At 43.9% G+C, this 19,644-nt stretch overlaps 1 protein-coding gene across 1 annotated transcript in view; it reads left to right on the top strand.

Annotated features, from left to right (window-relative positions):
• The window catches only part of PDE9A (phosphodiesterase 9A), a 54,517-nt gene extending 35,139 nt beyond the window's left edge, over positions 1–19,378 (top strand). Inside the window, exons 8-18 of the mRNA XM_021546766.3 lie at positions 169–250; positions 2,410–2,484; positions 6,092–6,178; positions 9,768–9,872; positions 12,184–12,266; positions 13,112–13,268; positions 14,396–14,509; positions 15,144–15,248; positions 16,003–16,131; positions 16,720–16,815; positions 18,395–19,378. Coding sequence (XP_021402441.1) covers positions 169–250; positions 2,410–2,484; positions 6,092–6,178; positions 9,768–9,872; positions 12,184–12,266; positions 13,112–13,268; positions 14,396–14,509; positions 15,144–15,248; positions 16,003–16,131; positions 16,720–16,815; positions 18,395–18,445 — 1,084 coding nt within the window. The 3' untranslated portion in view covers positions 18,446–19,378. The remainder of the gene's footprint in view (positions 1–168; positions 251–2,409; positions 2,485–6,091; positions 6,179–9,767; positions 9,873–12,183; positions 12,267–13,111; positions 13,269–14,395; positions 14,510–15,143; positions 15,249–16,002; positions 16,132–16,719; positions 16,816–18,394) is intronic.
• Positions 19,379–19,644: the final 266 nt, after the last annotated feature.

Here is a 19,644-nt window from a genome sequence, read left to right as displayed (position 1 = left end):
GATCACACTTTCAAAGGATTTGGAGCAACACTACATTAGAGAGGGAGAGGCTGTAGTGTGGGGTGGCTCTCTGTGGGGTGGCTACTGGGGCACCAGAGCACTTGTGGCACTTTTTGAGGCACTGTGCTTCTGTTCCCTCAATATTAAGAGATGAATATTTCATTTCAGGACTAACTGTCCCTGCAAGTACAGCTTTTTGGATGAAAGCAAGAGGCCGGCTCCCCGGCGGGATGTGCCATCCTACCCAAAGGTACCACACAATCCTGGCTCTTCCCATATTCCTGCTGCATGGCTGCCACCCTGACAAGTGCTGCTTTACAATGTGTGACTCCTTAGCCACTCATTCCCTGTTATTCTAAATCCAAGGTCTGATCCAAAGCTCCTTTGAGCCAATGGAAAAAGCCATCAGTTGCCTGTGGTGACTTAAAGTTTAATTCTCGGTAGTCTTTAATACTTGAAAGCTCATTAGTGTTTGAAATGTTAATGAACACTGTGCATTCATCAACATTTAATGCTCTTTTGTCTAGTTATATTTGTTTATTCTCTGTGCTCATAGCAACAATCAAAAACACCCTGTAATGCTGTGTTCTGATTGAAAGTAGTGCTGCTGCCAATTTTCTCCTAATAGATTATTTTTTAATTTAAAAAGTAATTTATGGCGATGCTTCACCTAGGGAAACAGAAAATGCGACTTTGGATTCTCTCCAAAATGATTCATTGTCCCTGTGAAAATGAGTTAGTGTATTTGCTAGAGAAAACAGTAATGCTGGAAGAAAAATGTCTCCTGGGCAAGTACAAGTACAAATCCACAGTGATGAATGAGGCTGAAACCATGAAGAGCACAGGGTCTTGAATCCCAGAACCAGAATTTGCCCACCAGATTTGTTAACAGCTGCCTGGTTATGCCTGCCCAGTGCCCAGCTCCCACATTTGCAGATCATGGTTTAGCTATGAGCATCTCCTCACACACACCAAAGCTGCCCAGCCACCCTGAATCCTCACAGTCCTGTGTGATGCAGGTCTGTGATGTGGACATTTGTCTCCAGAGCCCAGCAGAGCAGTAAATTCTGCTCTTTGTTCTGCTCTGCCTCGCTAAAGTGACCTCCACTGAAGCAGAGACTCTGGGACTTCTATTTCTTTTAGTTAACTTTTGCCCAGGAGGCTTGTGCTCCTGACAGTAACACATGATTTCACAGAACACATCAGTTCTAAGCCATTTTTTTTACCCTTGATAAGTATATATGTCAGATTAAACTTCGATGGACTGCTGCATTAGGATCTTGAATTAAAAATAAAGGCTATGAAGAGTTGCACTGACCCACTGCAGAGTAAACTTTTATATTTCTGCATTATTCCTAGACCAAAACTCATGGGAGTTTTGCAAATTTTGGAAATCTGCAAAATTTGTTATCAGTTGTCAGGTGCTGGATTTGTCCAATGTCAGTGAGGCTGAAGGAAGATGTCATTGCAACACCAAATCTGTGCTGCTAATTTGCATTTTTCTTGCAGAAAGTCACACTAAATGTTCATTGTATGTGCAAATGCAAAACTCCTTGCCTTTTGAAGAAGAAAAATTAATCTTCTGTGTTGTTCCTCCTTGGATTAAGTATCAATTTGATGGCTCAGAGATTGTCATTCACTTGCTCAGGAGAGTAAACCCAAACTAGAGACAGCCATGGTAAATGGGCCAATTGAAGCCACAAGGGTTTTGAGTCCCAAAACTCATATTCATCTATTCTGATGAACAGAATCCTGAAAAGATGAATCTGTAGAGTCCTGATATCCCCATGTCTTTTAACCGTGAACATTCCTTTTCTTTTCATTTTCTGTACAACCATAACTGGTGAATGAGCTTGATTTTGTTTTAGGCTTCTGAGCGTAATGATAAAAAATCACTTGGATCTTGCAGGCTGACAACCAATTTGAAACTGTGGGCACTCTTGAAAAAACACTTGAAATGAGAGCATAAATCATCTGAAAATAAACATATCATCCCCACCAGCTAATTTAGCACTGTAAGCAGAGACACTTCACACCACCCCTCCCTAACTGGCAGCTTCGAGTGCAGCTGATGCTCTGCAGGCAGCAGAACCATGGCAGCCAGGGATGGGTCTGTGTCCTGTGCCTTTGATTTTCTCTGCTGGATTTAGCCATGACCTTCTCCTTAACACATCCACTCTCCCTTTTCTCTCAAGTTCTGCTCCACAAGGATCTGCCCCGACGAGCAGCTCCCAGCTGGTGGGAAGGGTGAGGAGAGTTGGGTGGTCAGAGGGAGAGATCATTTGCTGTCTCCTTGGGAAATGTGGCTAAATCCCTTGTGTATGGAACCCTGGGAGCCCCAAGGACATGCCAACAGCATTCCCATGCCAGGGACACCTTTGTTTACACCTCCTGCCTTTCTGTCTGCAGTACATGCTGTCCCAGGAGACCATTGAGGCTCTGCGGAAACCAACTTTTGACGTCTGGCTGTGGGAGCCCAACGAGGTGAGGATGCCACGTTGGCTGGGTTGGCACTTTCTGAGAGTCAGTGGGGCCAGAAGAGCCCTTTGAGACAGTTTGCAGGGTTTTCCCCCTTTTCTGCACCTTACTCTGTATTTTTTTTTTTTTATTTCCATACCACACCAGAAATGCAGTGCTTCTTCCTAGCAGACGCCAGGTAGATTATGCTGCTTGTCATATCCTGGCTCCTCTTTATTTGCTTTTTAATCTCTTCCCAGTAAAGTCCCTCAACTGGTGCACTGTCATTACTGCCACATGAGTTCTCCCATACCATTTTATCTGAACAAATCAATCCCCAGTGACGTGTGTGCTTAAGCACATCATCAATAACTCCACTCAAATCAATAAAGCAGCAGGCAGAGGTGCAGGCATTGATTCACACTCCTTCAGCTGAGGGTTTTTTCTGCAGTTTGTTCTGAAGAGGTTGCAAGGCTGCATTCAAAGCCAATTAGTATCTCCTTATTGCTTACTTTTCTTCCTTTTTTTACTGCTATTAGTGTTATTCATGGTTCATCTGTAGAAGGTTCTGGAAGGTCTATGTGTAAACCTCTAGAAGCATGAAGGAGAAAGATCTTAAGAGTGGATAGCTTATAATATAATGTAAAACCAGATTTAGCATGTACTAGCAAATCTCACTCAAGAAAAACATAATGGAGGACAGGACTAAGCCAGGGGTTTAGTGCTGGTTTTTCTCCCAGGGGAAGGCTTGGGTAGTTCTGGCAGCACCCCCAGCAGCAATCACCCAAATTACCTTCTCAGAGTGATTCTGGCTCAGCACGGCAAGGAAAAACACCCCATACCCCATCCCCAGGAACAGCACATTCCCTTCAGTGTGAGTTTGCAGACCCCAAGTTGGGCAACTCCCTGGGGGCTCCCCTGGCAGGGGAATCCCTCCTGGAGCAGTTCTGTGTCAGGAATGAGAGACACATTGGATTATTTCAGTCTTCAGCTTCTGTTTATTGTTATCTTATCAAAACTTCAGCACGCTGTTTGCACCAGACTCTGCATGCAGGAAAAACAGCACAAAAATGGCCAACAATCTCTTGTTACAAGGCCTTTTAAGTCTAATCAAAAACTAAGCTACCCCATTAAGAAGTGACACCTAGATTATTTCCCTTTCTAACCCAATAACTGACCCCTAAAGATCCTCAATGAGGATTTTTCCACCCAATTACAAGATACCACCTAAACCCAAGAAGAGGAAGAAGAAGAAAGAAGAAAGGAACTCAAGGCAACACCCTATATCCTCCATCTTGAACCCATCTATAACATACTAAAAATCTTGAAACCTAAATTTCTCATCCATGTGACATACTACAGTACTCTCTACAATCTCTACAATCTATTTCACACTTTGGTGGTTTCTAGTTTACCTCGAGGCTTTGGAAGTTTTCTCCATGAATGAGGGTCAAAGTCAGAGCTCCCCTTGGGGTCAGGACACCCCAGAGCAGACAGAGAAATATTCCCAGTGCCCTGGGTTTCCACACTTCAGGATATTTCCCGTGTCTGGAGGAACAACAGAAGGGCTCTCTGGTGGATTTAGGTCCATCTCCCATTTGCTGAGAGCTTCCCTTGTGTGGACAGAGGGGCTCTGCAGCCACTGCTGCCTCCCTGTACCGTGGCCATAAATGCCTGTCAGGTCTTTGCAGCAAGAGGGAATTACAGTCTGGCAGGTGCACCATAACACTGCTGGATTATTGCTGTCTGACTATTAAGGAATGATGAGAGACAAAACCCATTATCCACAGTTTCCTGGGACAGAGCTTTAGCACAGTAACTCATTCAGAGGGCTAGGAAACATTATCAGGTGGCAAGAAGAAGGCAAGAAGAAGGAGGGTGTGGATATTCAACTTGCCCTGCAAGGAGGAGTCTGCTCAGAAATTAGATTCCCCACAAGCTGTGCTGAGCTGAGCACCATATGGGCTTATCTCACCCTCTTAGCTCTGCTTTATGTTGACAGAGAATATTTCAATTCTATCAGAGCTTGTTTAGCAGTGAGTGTTTGCCCACGTGCTCACAGTGGGGCAGGCAGGTCATAAACCTGGGTCAGCTGCAAGCAAATGAATAATGTGCTCTGCTGCATCTCAGTAAACACAGCTTTGCAGCAAGCCTGGGTCCTCCTTCTCCAATGCCCTCTCACTTTTCAAGCCTTACAAGAGTCCCATATTCAAGCTTTTGCTGCTGACCAAGAAGGATAAACATGAAAACTAAGATTTTCCTGTGAACAGGGGCAGGAGTCGCCTCCTCACTCCCCCAAAGCTCTCTTGGCAACAGCTGCATTGCTAAGGGCAATTCAGCACTTCTGGATAAAGTTTCTTGTCTTGGAAAGTCTTTTATGAAACTGTTGGAAAACATATATTCTACCAGGACAAGGGGATTTTCAGCAAAATGCTGCCCATGTGATCTGAGCAGAATTCAGCTCATGGCATGGTCCCTCAGGTCTTGCAGGAAAGTCCCTTCCTGTTTGGATTACTCAAAGTCAACCTTGTTGTTACTCCATGACTTATATTTATATTTCCCCGGATAAATATAAAGTTTCATTTGATTGAATCATTTTTTTTTCTGGTGAGTTTCTAAGAGCCTAAATAACAGAAAATTAATTAGAAATGCCTCCAGGGCTGTATTTGTGACATTATACCCATCATGTTGAAACCCCTGGCTCACTTTACAGCCTGAAAACTGCATTTTCTAACACAATGGCCACATTCCATCCCCTGCAGATTTGGCCTTGAGAAGGGGGAATGAATATGCACATAAACTCTTGAACTCCAGGAAAACTGTTCATTTCTGACTGGTGGAAGCTGTTAAGCACCCAAACACTTGAGATTATCAATATCTTTTGTTTTCAGTTCTTTGAGATGATTGATGCCTTTTGTTTTCAATTCTTTCAAGCCCAGATGATTAAATATGAGGGGTGATGCTAAATTACCTGAATCCTCCTTGCTACTGCAGGGCAGATGTTGTCTCAAAAAAGCTGCCTGTGCTTGCATTTCAACTATTGGGATTCATAGTTACAGTCTCCATGAGGGGATAATCACAAAACTGCTGCAATTTTGTAGGGTTATAATGGGAAATCTTTTAAACAAGGAATGTGAGGTAAGACAGTGGAGTTAGGAGCTCATAAAGGAAGAAGGTATTGGCAAATGTCTGAAATAAATGTTTCTTCGGGGATCTCTTATTTTCTGCTGTCATTTTCTATTCAGCTAGAGCCTGATCCATTTCTGTGCAGCCTGGGAAAAGCTCCCACTGGTTTCACTGAGCAATAGGACACATCCCAGCTGAACTAGCCACTTTTTTTTGTGAGCAGGAATTGCTGTGATACACACAAATCACAATTGCTGGAGAGTGCTGGTGTGACATTCAAAGCCCTGCACAAAACCTGTGAAGTCAACAGCAGCGTGTCTGCTTCAAAAAGCTTTCAGACCTTCCTGTCTCCCCTCTTGCACTGTCTTTAATCATGCAACCTTTGAACATCTTTTCTTTCATCTAAAGAGGGCTCTGCAATTATTTGATGCTTGCAAGGGGGAAATTCACTTCACAGGGTGTCCTCAAGGGATATTTACAGCAATAACCTGCCTGTCCCTGGCTGCAGATGCTGAGCTGTTTGGAGCACATGTACCACGACCTTGGGCTGGTAAAAGACTTCAACATCAATCCTATCACGTTGAAGAGGTGGCTGGTGAGTGTTTCAAGTTACTGATGTTTGCAATTTTTCACATTCAAAAATCAATAAACAAAGCCTTTAGTCTTGGAATTAACATGAGTAATCCCAATCAAAGCAGTCAATCTATACAAATTCTTAAAATTCAAGTGCTTCAGAAAATTTTTGCATTCTTGTGGTCACAGATGACTCTTTTTAACTGTTTTGCATTCATTTGCTGAGGTTTCTGTTACTGAAAGCAGTTCATTTCTGCTGAATGCTCTTGATACCTACTGTAAATGGAGGCAAGACAAGTGCCTTCAGATATAGTTAAAAAGTGCCAATAAGTGCAATAATCATTCAATGCACTAAATCACAGGGAGCAGAGGAAAGAGCAAGTCAGGCAGGAAAAGGAATTGCTGAGAAAGTAACTTTCTTTGCTTCAGTCTTTGATGTGAGAGGGTTGCAGAGATGCAAAATGTGAGAAAGATGAGATCATACCAAAAGTGAGATGGCTGAGGGAGAAACACTGGAATATTTAAAAAGCAATGAGTTTTCAGGTCCAAGGGAGAGCAAAAGAAAGTGTTTGCTAAAAAGCTGAAGAATATATTTGCTTTCTTAGAAAAAAAACCCATCACGTTCCTAGAGAACTGTAGAACAGTAAATATTGTAACCATTGTTTAAAAAGCATCCAGGGATAGCCTGAGGAATTACAACTAGTAAAAACTTACCTCTGTGTCTCACAAATTGATTGAGACAATAATTAAAAACATCATGGTGTGAATTCATCATACAGATGTTTCACAGGATTCCTGTAATAAATACTTATACCTCATTAATCTCTTCTGCTTCCCTGAGGAGCTTGCAGAGAGCAGAGGGCACTGTCTCAGATGGATGTAGACTCCTAAAAAAATTCACAAAATCAGGAGGTAGCTGGGAAAGACAAAGAGAAGACTGGGTCCATCACATGTTCCAGCACATGGGGCTGTCACGTTGTGTCCTGCTGCAGGAGGCACAAGGCTGAGCAGAGCCTGGAATAAGGGATAAAATGTCACCACAGAAGGCAGGAGGCTCACCTGAAATTTATTCCCAGCACTGGTGAAGCTTCTTTAGAAAAATAATATGACTGCACTAAAGGGGACACCAAAAGTGTTCAAAATCGGGTAAATCTCTCTCTCTGAAGAAGGCAAATGAAAAGCTGGGTGGTGTTGACCCTATAGAGCAGCTGAAGACAAGGGGTGGGATGAAACCCAACACAAACAAGGGTAACACAGAGTAGATAAACCAGAAGATCTCCTCCTCCTGTTTCACAGCCCAAAAACATGGGAAGCAAGGTGATATGTCAACACACACCAACAGCCCACCCACACACACTGCTGCAGGCAGCTTCCCCTAGCTCATGTCTCCAAGCAATTTGTCACCACTAACATTTAAGACAGCTTCACTCTGAGCAACAAAAGAGGAGTTTGTTGAGTATTTTCTACAAAAGGAAGGCAGGGTGAGGTCTATCGTCTTGATGAAATAAATTATTTTTAAAAGCCTCAAGGGCTGTGCTCCAAAGTGGGATACTTCCCCAGGCACAGTATGAGCATCACTTAGAACTCAAGTGGGAGAGATAAAGCCACCTCATGCTTATCCCACATCCACTGGCTACAGAAATCTTCCAGAAAGAGGAGGAAAAGTGATTAATGCAACCCAGTCACTGCATCCCTCCTGAGTCAGGAGTCCCCTGGGATGCTCTGGGCTCCAGTGCTGGATGTGTGCATTACATCCATGCAGTTTTGTGCAGTGCCACGGGTGTCCATGCGTAGGCTGTGAGATACCACCTGTGAGCCTGGCTGACAACCATATCATGCCATTCCTAAGTCATTTTAAAATAATGAAATGTGTTTCTAAAATCCTTGCTGCAGAATACTCTGTGAGGCTTTTGCAATGAAACCCACAAATACTGAATAAGCATTGAAATACCACACTTCTCTTCACCTCATCAGAGCTATGAGGCTTCCTAGAAGTCAGGTGATGAGATAAAGTGTTTGATCCCAATGGGTGTGAGGATTCCTGAAGTAAATTCCTGATTTAGCTGGAATTCTGTCCATGTCATTAATTCTGTCCATGTAATTAATTCAGTAGCTGAAGCACGAGGGCTCTCTGGGGTCCAGGCTTTGGAGGAGGATTCAGCAGAGGGGTCCAGCAGTGCTGCTGACTCTTGGCTGCTTTGTGAGGGACAGGAAACCAGAGGAGCATTTGAATAATGACCGTGGCATGTGTCAACCCAGCTGTGCCAGCCTCCCTCTGCCAGCCTGGCTGGCACTAGGCAGGACACAGGGACAGACAGGCTTTATCCTGCCTCTGGAATGAGGGCCACCAAGCCAGGATCTGCAGGAAATGAATCCACACAGAGCAATGGCTCCTGTCTCCAGCACAGCTCAATCTCTCCCAGGCTGACTGGAGTAGAAAACCCACCCAGGTGTGCTCCAGCCTGGTGTGCTTTCACATCTTCTCTTTGCCAAGCAACACATCCCAAAGTGCCACCTCTGAGCCCTGGCAAATGAAATGACAGCCACATTTCAGCCCTCCAGGTATCAGAGCTGCAGTTTGAATTCAGCAGGAGAGGGGGCCAGGAGTGGGCTCTGAGCCTGTTACAGCCCTCATTTAGCCACTGCAAGGTTTGAAATACAAATTCAGGATGAGAGCAGAGTGTCCTCTCTTAAGGACTGAGATGCAGCTGTGCTGGGATGTTTGCCCATTGCTGGCTGGTGTGAGGGGGGATTTTCTGTGAGCTTTACCTGCTGGTGAATTCTTGAGACACACAAGTGTTAAATTTTTGCTCTCCTGTGAAAATTTAAAAGCTTAATAAAGAAAAATAGGAGACAAGGACCATAGAGCAAAGGTTGTTACAGGTGCCTCATGGCACTCACACTGTTATCTTCAGGGACAGCCCTTAAATACCTTTTCCTTTACATCAGCCTGTTGCATATTCATAGCTCCTTATGCACAGTAAACTTTCCCCAAACCAGTTTACATGTTCCAAAAACTGTTTAGCATATTGCTCCTTGGATCTGCCTTTTTAGAGCATGCAGATTCCTTGGCTGTGGTTTTTTCATTTTTATCATAACCTTTGTTTTAGGCCTTGCTCCACACTGTCTTCAGACAGTGAGTGCTGACAGTTGGCAGATCTGTAGCAGTGTCCTCATCCTTTGTTCATTGGATGTTATTGCATCCAAGCAGGAATTTGAACACAAACATACTTATATCAGCTATTTCACTGCTATGTCTAAGCTTAATTAACAACCACTACTAACTCTACTAACTATAAAACTAACTATATACTAACTATATAAACTAACTATATACTAACTATACTAACAATAAAAACTATATATTTGTATCTAAGTTACTTTAACACCACACAGGTAAAATCCATTTTAATATTTGCAAAAAGCCAATATTATAGTACGTATCTATAACGCAAATCTCACCCAGGAAGGCAGAAAGTGTCAGAGACCCTGCGCTGTCACTCTGTCCTAGCAGAGAATGATTCTGAACCCCCCTAGGACTCTTTTTAGGATTTACAGTGCTTGGTGAACAGCTGTGCCACCTCTGACAGCTCCATTCCCTCTCTCTGCAGCTGTGCATCCACGACAATTACAGGAACAACCCCTTCCACAATTTCCGGCACTGCTTCTGCGTCACGCAGATGATGTACAGCATGATCTCGCTCTGCAGCCTCCAGGTACGAGCCCCCCTCCGTGGCACCACTCCAGTTCCACCCTGAAACCTCAGCCACTCCTCTTGCAAAAGGGGCCACCAGCCTGCTGGCAAGTGGTGGCCTCTGGGGAGGCTGCACTCGCTCAGTCCTCAGCCGTGGGGAATGGATTTGTAGGGAATTCTCAAAGCCTGGCAGAAGGCTCACACAGCGTGCGCATCCCTGTGCAGACCTTGAGATAAGAAATGCTGACTCAAAAATGCCATGGAATAGTGTTGGAACTCAAAATGTCCCCCAGACATTTTTGGAGGTTCCAGGCCCAGGTCAGAAGCATTTGAGACCCTGGCAGGCAGCTGGAAACAGCTGTGATTTTGAGTTCGAGCCATGGAATGATTTACCAACTTTGCAGGAAGAACAAGAAGTCACAAAAGTTTAGATATTATAGTAGAAGTAGTTATAAAGTAGAGGGAAGAATTTTTGAGTGCTGTATAGGGGGGTTTTGGTTTTGTACATGGGAGTCAGAGGTTTTAAGATGGAGGGATTTTTGGCTGGTCCTGCCCTCCCTCTTTCTCCTTCCTCACCTCCATGTTCTTGGTGATGTTGGCACTCACAGATTGGTTTAGAGTAGAAAAGCACCATTTAATATAGGTAATAGGCATTGGGAAAAACTGTAAACATGTAACACGTAATGTACCATATCAAAGATAGAAAAGCACCATTTAATATAGGTGATAGGCATTGGGGAAAAACTATAAACATTTAACACATAATGTACCATATAAAAGAGAGCAGCAGCCCTGGGCAGGGGGAGAAGAAGCAGTCGGAGTCAGAGAGGATGTCAGGGTGTGTGTGTGCCTCTGCCTGAGCTGTGAGCAAACCACAGCAGGTCCAGAAGAAAATCTTTGAGATAACTTGCAATAAACTGCCTTGAGACCGAACAACAGAGACTGCTGAGCCTTTCTTTGGAAGCTCGGGTTGGAGGAGAGATTTTTCACCACATGGAACCCCAAACCAAGCCTGGGTTCCATCAGAATAGGACAGATATTGGTGAGAGAGAAATGAAGCTAGAAACAAGTTTCAAAGGATGGCCTCTGGATACTTCAGAGAAATAAAACTATGAAAGGTGAATTGTATTAAGACCCACAATGAGTAATTTTAGATTATTAACTTTAAGGCATTACAGTATTATTTAAGGTATAGCATAGCAAAGACTAATAGGCCAAGAAATACTAATAGTGTATTATAACTAAGAAATAGCTGACTTCTGATTGTGATGGTGTGAATTACAACATCTCACATCTCACTGTCTCACCCTTCGTATGAAACTGAAAATGGAATATAAGTTTTTTAAACGCTTCTCAGTTACCCCATGTCTAGATCAGAAGGAAACTTAATCTGACACCTGGGCACGCAAGGAGAGGTGTTGCATTTCCACCCCCAGCACCTGCACAGCTTTCTGAGGCTGCTGGGGAGGGAACTTCACCTCCTGGATGTTCACAGTTTGTACTGGAGTGAAACATTTAGGAATGACAGCCAAACCCCTACTGAATTATGGTCTGTGGGTGTGTTCTTTGTTTGGGACACAAAATGTTCCCACAAGAGGTTTTCTCCAAATGTGTGCTTTTACCTGTGCTTGTCCTGTAGCCTGGCATGTATTGTATGCAGGACACACATTTGACCTTTATTTTCTCCAAAACTATAGGCATCAATTAATTTCACTGTCTGGATAACCTGTACTCATATATTCATTTCATTTCTTTACAAAACAGTTTTTTTTCACTTAAAAAAAAAAAAAACACCTTTTTATCCATAGTTACACGTATCAGTTACTGGCCTAATTCTGTTTTCTTGCCAGTAGCAGTATGAAAAAAAAATTGCTTTAATGTAAGTCCATGTTATTCAAAAGCTGTGGAAACACAACATTTAATTTTTCTTGTTCTTTTCCTAACTTTAGTTAATGCAGAATGCAGTAGCAGCAGAGCCATCTTCCAGCCCTCCCTTTACCTAATCAGGGTGCTCAAATGGCTTGTAAGAGACTGTACTAATGTCTCAGTGCTCTTATATCATCTCTGCAGTAATAGCAAGTTTCAAGGAAATTGCCTCCTCTGAGCTGCTGTTATTTAATGCAACAAAGGCAAATCTGAGTCATTTTTACTGGAAGGGAAGGCAGATTTCTCTTTCTTGACTGAAGTAAATTCATCTAAGGAAAAATGCTTCATTTTGCTCAGATTTGCATTTCTCTAAAAAATAAATATATCTGGTTTCTTTATTTCTTTTAATTTACAAGGATAAGGGAAGTAGAAATCATACTACTACATTCATGTTTTGTATTTTACAGGAGAAATTTTCCCAGATTGACATTTTGATTCTCATGACTGCAGCAGTGTGCCATGACTTGGACCATCCAGGCTATAACAACACGTGAGTCTGTTCTCTTGCTTTCTCTTCCCTTAAAATCTCTTGGGAAGGTAACATTGGTTGGCATTTTTTGGTAGATCAAGTTTTCCTTTTCTGACCTTTTCCCAAGGCCCTGCTGGTCACTCACGTGGGCCAAAGCAGAGCTCAGGTCTGGGTTGTGGTTTGCCAACCAGTCCTTGGTTCTGTAAGGAAATTTTTTTTTTCATATTTCTATTCAAACCCTTTTCCCCCTAACTCCTGAAAAAACAAGGTAAAATACTTTACAGCTGGTAAGAGCTATAAATTATTATAATGGAATAATTGCACTAAAATTCAAAGGGGGATTTAGCTGACAGTTTATTCCATAATTATAAATCATGAAGTGTACTTTACTCTGTTTATTTTCATGTGAGGAAATTATTGCTGTTGATCCACAGACACTTTTGTGTGCATGTGAAAGAGAGAGAATCTGATTTATTTGTAACCACTCATTAAATAAAGGCAGAACTCAGTTCTGACTGGGATCAGCGAGAATCTCTGTTTTTGATATTAGCAGGGGTTGAATTAAACCCAGACAGTTCCTTCTGGTTTTGTTCGACATCATTTTAAACTAGAAATGTGGTAAAATTTAGAGAAGAAAAAAAAAAAACCCTTTTGGGTGAATGTTCATCCACTGAGGGGAATCAACGCCTGCGATTATATTAAATATCTATTTTCTGTGAAAATTTGATTTAATACCAACAACGAAAAAAAAAAAAACCCAAAGCTGCAGCTAATTGAATAAGCATTGAAAAGAATGCAAGCAGGAGGTTTGGAGCAGCTGGTGGGTGTCTGAGGAGTTTTTTCCTCACGGTTTTCCCTGCCCTCAGCTACCAGATCAACGCGCGGACGGAGCTGGCCGTGCGCTACAATGACATCTCCCCGCTGGAGAACCACCACTGCGCCGTGGCCTTCCAGATCATCTCCCAGCCAGAATTCAACATCTTCTCCAACGTGGACCAGGACCAGTTCAAGCAGATAAGACAGGTAGGAGGAGCGCTGCTCCCGCGCGCGGTTCCTGAGGCTGTAGACGCGCATGGACTTCCCTGCTCCACCATGAGAGTGATTCATCCTCCCTGGAGGGCAGGGCTGAAAAAGCCCCTAGAACTGGGAGGGTCCAAGAGGGATTCTTGGAAAATTTCCACAGCAGCACTCCCTGGAATGGGTTGCTGAGGAATAATGAGTACATCCTGGCTATTAAAGCCGATGACATTTTGGGGGTAGATGTTTGTATTGTTGGAGGAGCCAATTAGTGCTGACTGGGGAAGGATTAAGCTCTCAGGGCAGAAGTTTGTGCTTTACAGGAACACTGAATTAATTTTTAAGAGGGGCTTCAAAAGGGGAAAAGAAGTTGCAACAGCAGAGCACTTGTACTGTTGGAAGAGGCCCTGGTGCACTGGTCACAGTTATCTATGAGGCACTGAACAATGTTGAAATTCCCATCAGGGCTCTAAGGACCAAAATTCAGTCTTAATTTCCACATTACACCTTCCTTACACGCCGAGTGAAGATGCAGTTTAAGGGCTGGTGGGAGTTCCTGATTCTGCCAGTGTGTGGGAAACTGGCACGGGCCCAAAAGGGACTGTTCTGTATGAAAACCCACAACTTTAAATTAACCACATGTTTTCCCATCGTAAACTCTGCACAGAAGGAGGATACAGAGCTCCTTGTCCTCATCCAAGTGTTTCAAAGCCCTTAATCCAAAGAGAATGGGCACAGCTGGCATCCACATCGTGATTTTTGTCTCAGGGCCACTAAGAGTCAGCAGCAAAACCCACAGTGCCTTCCAAGGAGAGGAAAGTGGATCTTGGCAGCCAGAGCATGGCTTTTAACATCCTGTTGTACAGTTTGCTTTCCTACAATTAGTCAATGAGAAAGGAAAAACCTCAGTGTCTCGGGAATATCACATAAAACCATGATCCTCATGTACCATGAACTCTTTATAACCCTCTTCCCATTTCTTTGGCAGTTCCAAGTCAGAAATTTCCCCTTCCAGCATGAGCAATTCAGTGCATCTGTGGCATTTCGTGTGCAAGACAGACCCTACTTGGCTTTGCAATAGCAGGCCTTGTAAGGAATGTCAAGTTAATATGTGAACATGTTTTCTTTGCTAGGGGATAATTACATTAATCCTGGCTACAGACATGGCGAGACATGCAGAAATACTGGACTCTTTCAAGGAAAAAATGGAAAACTTTGATTACACAAATGAAGAACACATGACCTGTGTAAGGAGGTTCTGTGGATTGTTATTCTTCTGTGCATTGAGTGAAAGCTTCTTTGTTGAAAAATCAAGATTCAATATATGTTATCAAAAAATAATCCCTCCTACATTTTCTGCCCCAGCAAAAAATAATTACAATTTGGAAGTGCTTTATATTAAATAGATTTTTCCAGCTTTAGAAATCCAATCAGGAGTCCCATCAGGAGAATAAAAGATTTTATTCTATTAGGCCACAAATTCTTATTGTCCTTTACTGTGGGGCAAGAAAAATCTATAAGAATAAAACTACTTGTCTCCTCTCTTCCCCAGTGAAGTTGTGTTTGATTTCCAGGGAAATCTTTTCCCAGCTGCCTCTGAGTGCTCCACAAAAAATGTAATGGTCACTTGTGACTGAATATCTTCATGTAGTAGATAAGTGCACATCCCAGTGCTGCAGAGGGGAGAAGCAAGGCAGAGAGGGGAAAAGTGATTTACACAGCACAGCTGTGAGGGAGGGAAAGGGGATCCACATCATTTAAGACCTCTGGTTAAATCCTGAAGTTGTCCTTTCTGGTTGAAAGCATTGCAGGGACAGGGGCTGTGGAAAGGGGGGAAAGGGCTGGTATTAGGACTGCAATTGAAGTGTTATCCTCTTTCAGCTGAAGATGGTGCTGATAAAATGCTGTGATATCTCCAACGAAGTCCGCCCGATGGAGGTGGCAGAGCCCTGGGTCGATTGCTTACTGGAGGAGTATTTTATGCAGGTAAGAGTGAGGGAGGGATGCAATTGTACAATTTCACTCTTTTCTGCTATTTCCAAATCCCACAGATGCTTCACTGTCTGACAGCCCAGTCTGGTTCTAGCTCTGAACTACCTGGTTTAGTGGAAGTTACCCTGCCCATGGCAGGGGGTTGGAACTGGATGATCTTTAAGATCCTTTCCAACCCAAACCATTCTATGATTCCACAGAAAGCTTCTTTTACAAAAAGTGAGAGAAGGATGCCAGCAAAAGAACCTGCTCAGTAAGGAAGTGAATGCAACTGATTTTCTCTTTTAATCATTAGTAAAGAATGAGATATAATTTCTGTCTGAATACCTGAAAATAATCACTCTCTGGAGAACAATGAGGAAATCACAGAACTATTCCTTCTCTTTCAGAGCAGCAGGGCCATTACCAGCTTTCTAGATACTCTGAAATATTTCACCTCACAAGTCCAGTGGGTTTGCAAAGGGAGTCAGCCACCCTGCAAGGCTGGAGGTGAACGCTTTGATGCTGATGCTGAGCAGAAATAAGTGAACAGAATTCTCTTTATTCAGGTGTTGCTCTCCACAAAGCAGAGAGATTGGCCTGAGGGAAGCACATCACTATTCTGTGCTATCTACAGCCACCTCTGTGATCTGCATCTGAGGGCTGCTCATCTGCTTGGTGCATCACTCTCCTCACAGCCTCCTAGACAGGATTAATATTTGTTATCTCTGGCTTTGTTATCTCTGGGTTGTTTCTCTGGTTGTTCCAGAGCGACCGAGAAAAATCTGAGGGGCTCCCGGTGGCGCCGTTCATGGACCGCGACAAAGTGACCAAACCCACGGCACAGATCGGGTTCCTCAAGTTCGTGCTCATCCCCATGTTCGAAACAGTGACAAAGGTAAAGTCACCCTCACCCAGGGGCAGAAACCAGCGAGGGGGAGAGCAGAGCTTCCCTCTGGTGCTGGCCCCACCAGGTGCTTGGTTACGCAGGGAAATGGGGATGTACCTTCCTGTGGTATTCACATTGAACAGAGAGACTCCTGAGAGATTTCTCCTGAGAGAAGCAGAGAAAAGAGAATCACAACAATTCTTATCTCATTCCCTGCTCCCTGTCTGCGCCCATGTGGAATGTGTTCTGGAGATTGTTTACCCAAGGTGATGGCTCGATTGGATTCTGGTGATGGTTGTTTGGATTCATTGACCTGTTGGATCCACAGCTATGTCGGGACTCTCAGGAGAGAGTCACAGGTTTTCTGGTTAGTTAGTTAGGGATGGTTCTTGTTTGTGTAATGTAGTTATAGTATAATATAGTTTAATAAAGTAATTACTTAGCCTTTTGAAATCATTGGAGGTCAGAGTTCATTCTTCCCGCATCAGGGATCCCAGCACCTTCCACGCCTCGTTTTCAGCATGTACAGTCAAATAATGCAGCAAATTGAGGAATGCAAAAGGAAATGCTGATAGTCTTTGTCTTGTTTCCACCTAGCTGTTCCCAGAAGTGGAGGAGGTGATGCTCCAGCCTCTGTGGGAATCCAGGGACCACTACGAGGGGTTAAAACAGATAGATGATGCTATGAAAGAGGTAAACTCCAATTAACTCCTTGATACAGCAAACATTATAATTTATTAAGCCAAACATTATAATTAAGCAGCAGCTTAATTCCGAAACAGTGGGAATGCTTGTGGCGCAATCATTATCCTGAGAAACTCATTCATTACACCTGCCTGGAGAGAGGTATGTGGCATAAGCAGTAAAAACACGTCCTTGCAGAGTCCACCAGGAACCACACAAGTATGGGCACAGGACAGGAGCTGCTTGCAAGGCACAGACCCCAGGAGTAACCCCCTGAAGGGAGCACACACCTCTCCCTGCAGGGATCTGCCCTCCCTTGGGAAGGAGTTTGCCTGGGTTACACCGCAGCAAAACGTTCTGGGGTTGGGCAGTTCAAGGCTCTGCAGCACCAGTGCATGAGTTTATTTTCTGGGAAGGAATTTCCAGTCCCCTGTGTGTCATCAAGATGTGCTTGGCATTTTATGAGGAATCACTGTTCCATGCAAAGCACCCAGGAGGATGAAATGCACAGCCAGTGAAGCCCTTTAATTGTCCATTGGGGACTTTGATGTACAGAGCATCTCTCATTTTGTAAGGCTCAGGGCAGGTGGGGATTCCAGGTAACCACATTTGCTGTCTCTCAGCAGGTCTGCATTGCCTCAGGAGCCTGGCAGGGCAGGGACCAGCGCCCAGGGCAGCAGTCAGAGTGCTGGTCCAGCTCCCTGCAGCCTGTGACAATGGCCCTGCATTCCTTTCTTGCACACCTCTTCCAGGGCCTCCTTTCCCTGCCAAGATCCACGACAAAACCTGCCCTAATGGCATCACAGAGTAGGGAGTTTCTGATATGAAGAAATTCATCATGTAGGCAGGGTGCTATCAGCCACTCCATCATTAAAATAACTTGGGAAGTGCCCTGGAGCACCAGTTGTGCTGATACTGTTTGATATGTGGGTAATGAAGGTTCCTCCACGTGATCATCCATGAGTGGAACAGTAGCTTTGCTGTAGCTCCCATCTCCTCCCAAGTGCTTTGCAGAAAAAGCCCTTCAGCAGCTGAAGTACTGAGGCTTGTTGATCAAAGAGCACAGGCTCCGGGGGCACTAAATTTTAAAGGAGAACAAAGACTTTTAGGCATTTTTCCATTTAGGCAGGAGCATTTGTCAAACGAGGGCAAAATAACTCAAATACGACTGCCAGACTTTCTGAGTTTTATTCATCTTTTAAGCTGAGTTGAGATTTTACTTCTGGTTTATAGAAGCTGTCAAAACAGCATTTCTATACAAATTGATGGGGTTTTAATTAGAGTGTATTGGCACAAGAGGTCTTAAAAAATAGGAGATGCTTGGATTCAGAAATATTCTGAAACAAGAGGACTTAATTAATAATCTGAGATCCTAGTACAATAGCTGATGAGAAAGACTGAGTTCTGTTTAGCCAGGACGTTCATCCAGAGCTGTTTGGATGAAACAATGCCTGTGATATTCCAAGCTGCTGCCTATTATTTCCCAGGAAATGTTGCACATGCCTTGTGGAGAGCTGAGCGTGGGACTCACAGCAGCACTGTGAGTGTGAGTCAGGGGGGATTAATCCTGCTCTGCTCTTCATTCCAGCTGCAGAAACAGAAAAGTGACGTTTTGACAACCGGCAGTACCGAAAAGTGAGAGGAAACAGCCTTTGAACAAATCAACCACGAGCCTTGAGGCTACTCTGGTTTGAGAAATGCTGTGTTAGCCAAGGAGAGGTGGTGGCTACGTCAAAATCCAAGTGGGACCATGCAGGGAGAGATGAATCCACAGCCTGCAGCCTCCTCCCAGAGGTGCTGCTGCCATCGGACACCGCGGGCTCCCCAGACTCTGGCATTCCCTCCACAACCTCCTGGCAGGATCCCCCAGGTTCCTGAATTCCCACCACAGCCTCCTGGCAGGATCCCCCAGGCTCCTGAATTCCCACCACAGCCTCCCAGCAGGATTCTCCCTGCGGACACTGCTCAGGCTGCAGCACAGCTCCAACCTCCATCAGATCTGCCTTTTGGGTGACCCAGCTGCCTGCAGGCTGTAGAGACAAATCAGAGTTTAGTTAAGGAGCCTTTTTCTGGGAAATGATGCCCTGGCACCAGGGGTTGTTTTAGTTGAGGTACTCTCTATATGTGTACAGCAGTATGCTAACTACAGCAGAGCTCACCAGATGCTTATACACTGACAAGGGTCCAGGCATACATTTTTGTTTGCCTGGTAGGCCCTAATGACACATTTCTCCTCATTATTCTCTGAATTTTATAGTGTTCACAGTACATTCAGAAGCCCAGCATAGTGGATGCAATTTCCTTTTTTTTTTTTCTACACTAGAAGAAATCAGAAGAAACCTTAGTGAGTTTGCAGGGTTGCTTTGTGGCCTGGTACAGTTGGACACCACGGGATCCTTCGGCATGAGCAAAGAAGGGAGCACAAAGCTGAAAAAACCATGCTGCAAACACATTTTTATCCTTGTTGATGCAAAAAAAAAAAAAAACCAACAAGAGACACCTTCAAAGATGTACAGATTTTTTTTTTTAACTTTTAAACCAATCTGCTAAATAATATATTCTTCTACAGAAATGGGTGTTATTGTTTCATTTTGTGTATGTGTTCACATGAGAACAGTGCATGTTCCTGAAGAACAATGCTCCCATAATGAATACAAGGGAAGGGGCTCTACAGGAGAGCAGGGGGATGGTTTTCCTTGGAGGAGAAACCTGGGAATTACTCCTGTGGTCCATCATGGAAAGCTGCGGTTCCATGGATGGTTTAGTGATGGTTGGGAGCCCAGCTCTGCCCGGGTGTTGCAGCTGTGTGAAGAGACAGTGCTGGGGTTGATTCCTGTG

The sequence above is a fragment of the Lonchura striata genome, chromosome 1 (assembly GCF_050655825.1).
Source record: "Lonchura striata isolate lonStrDom1 chromosome 1, ASM5065582v1, whole genome shotgun sequence".
Classification (NCBI taxonomy): domain Eukaryota; kingdom Metazoa; phylum Chordata; class Aves; order Passeriformes; family Estrildidae; genus Lonchura; species Lonchura striata.
Note: the sequence above shows the minus strand (reverse complement) of the source record. Positions and strands in the feature narration are given on the sequence as shown.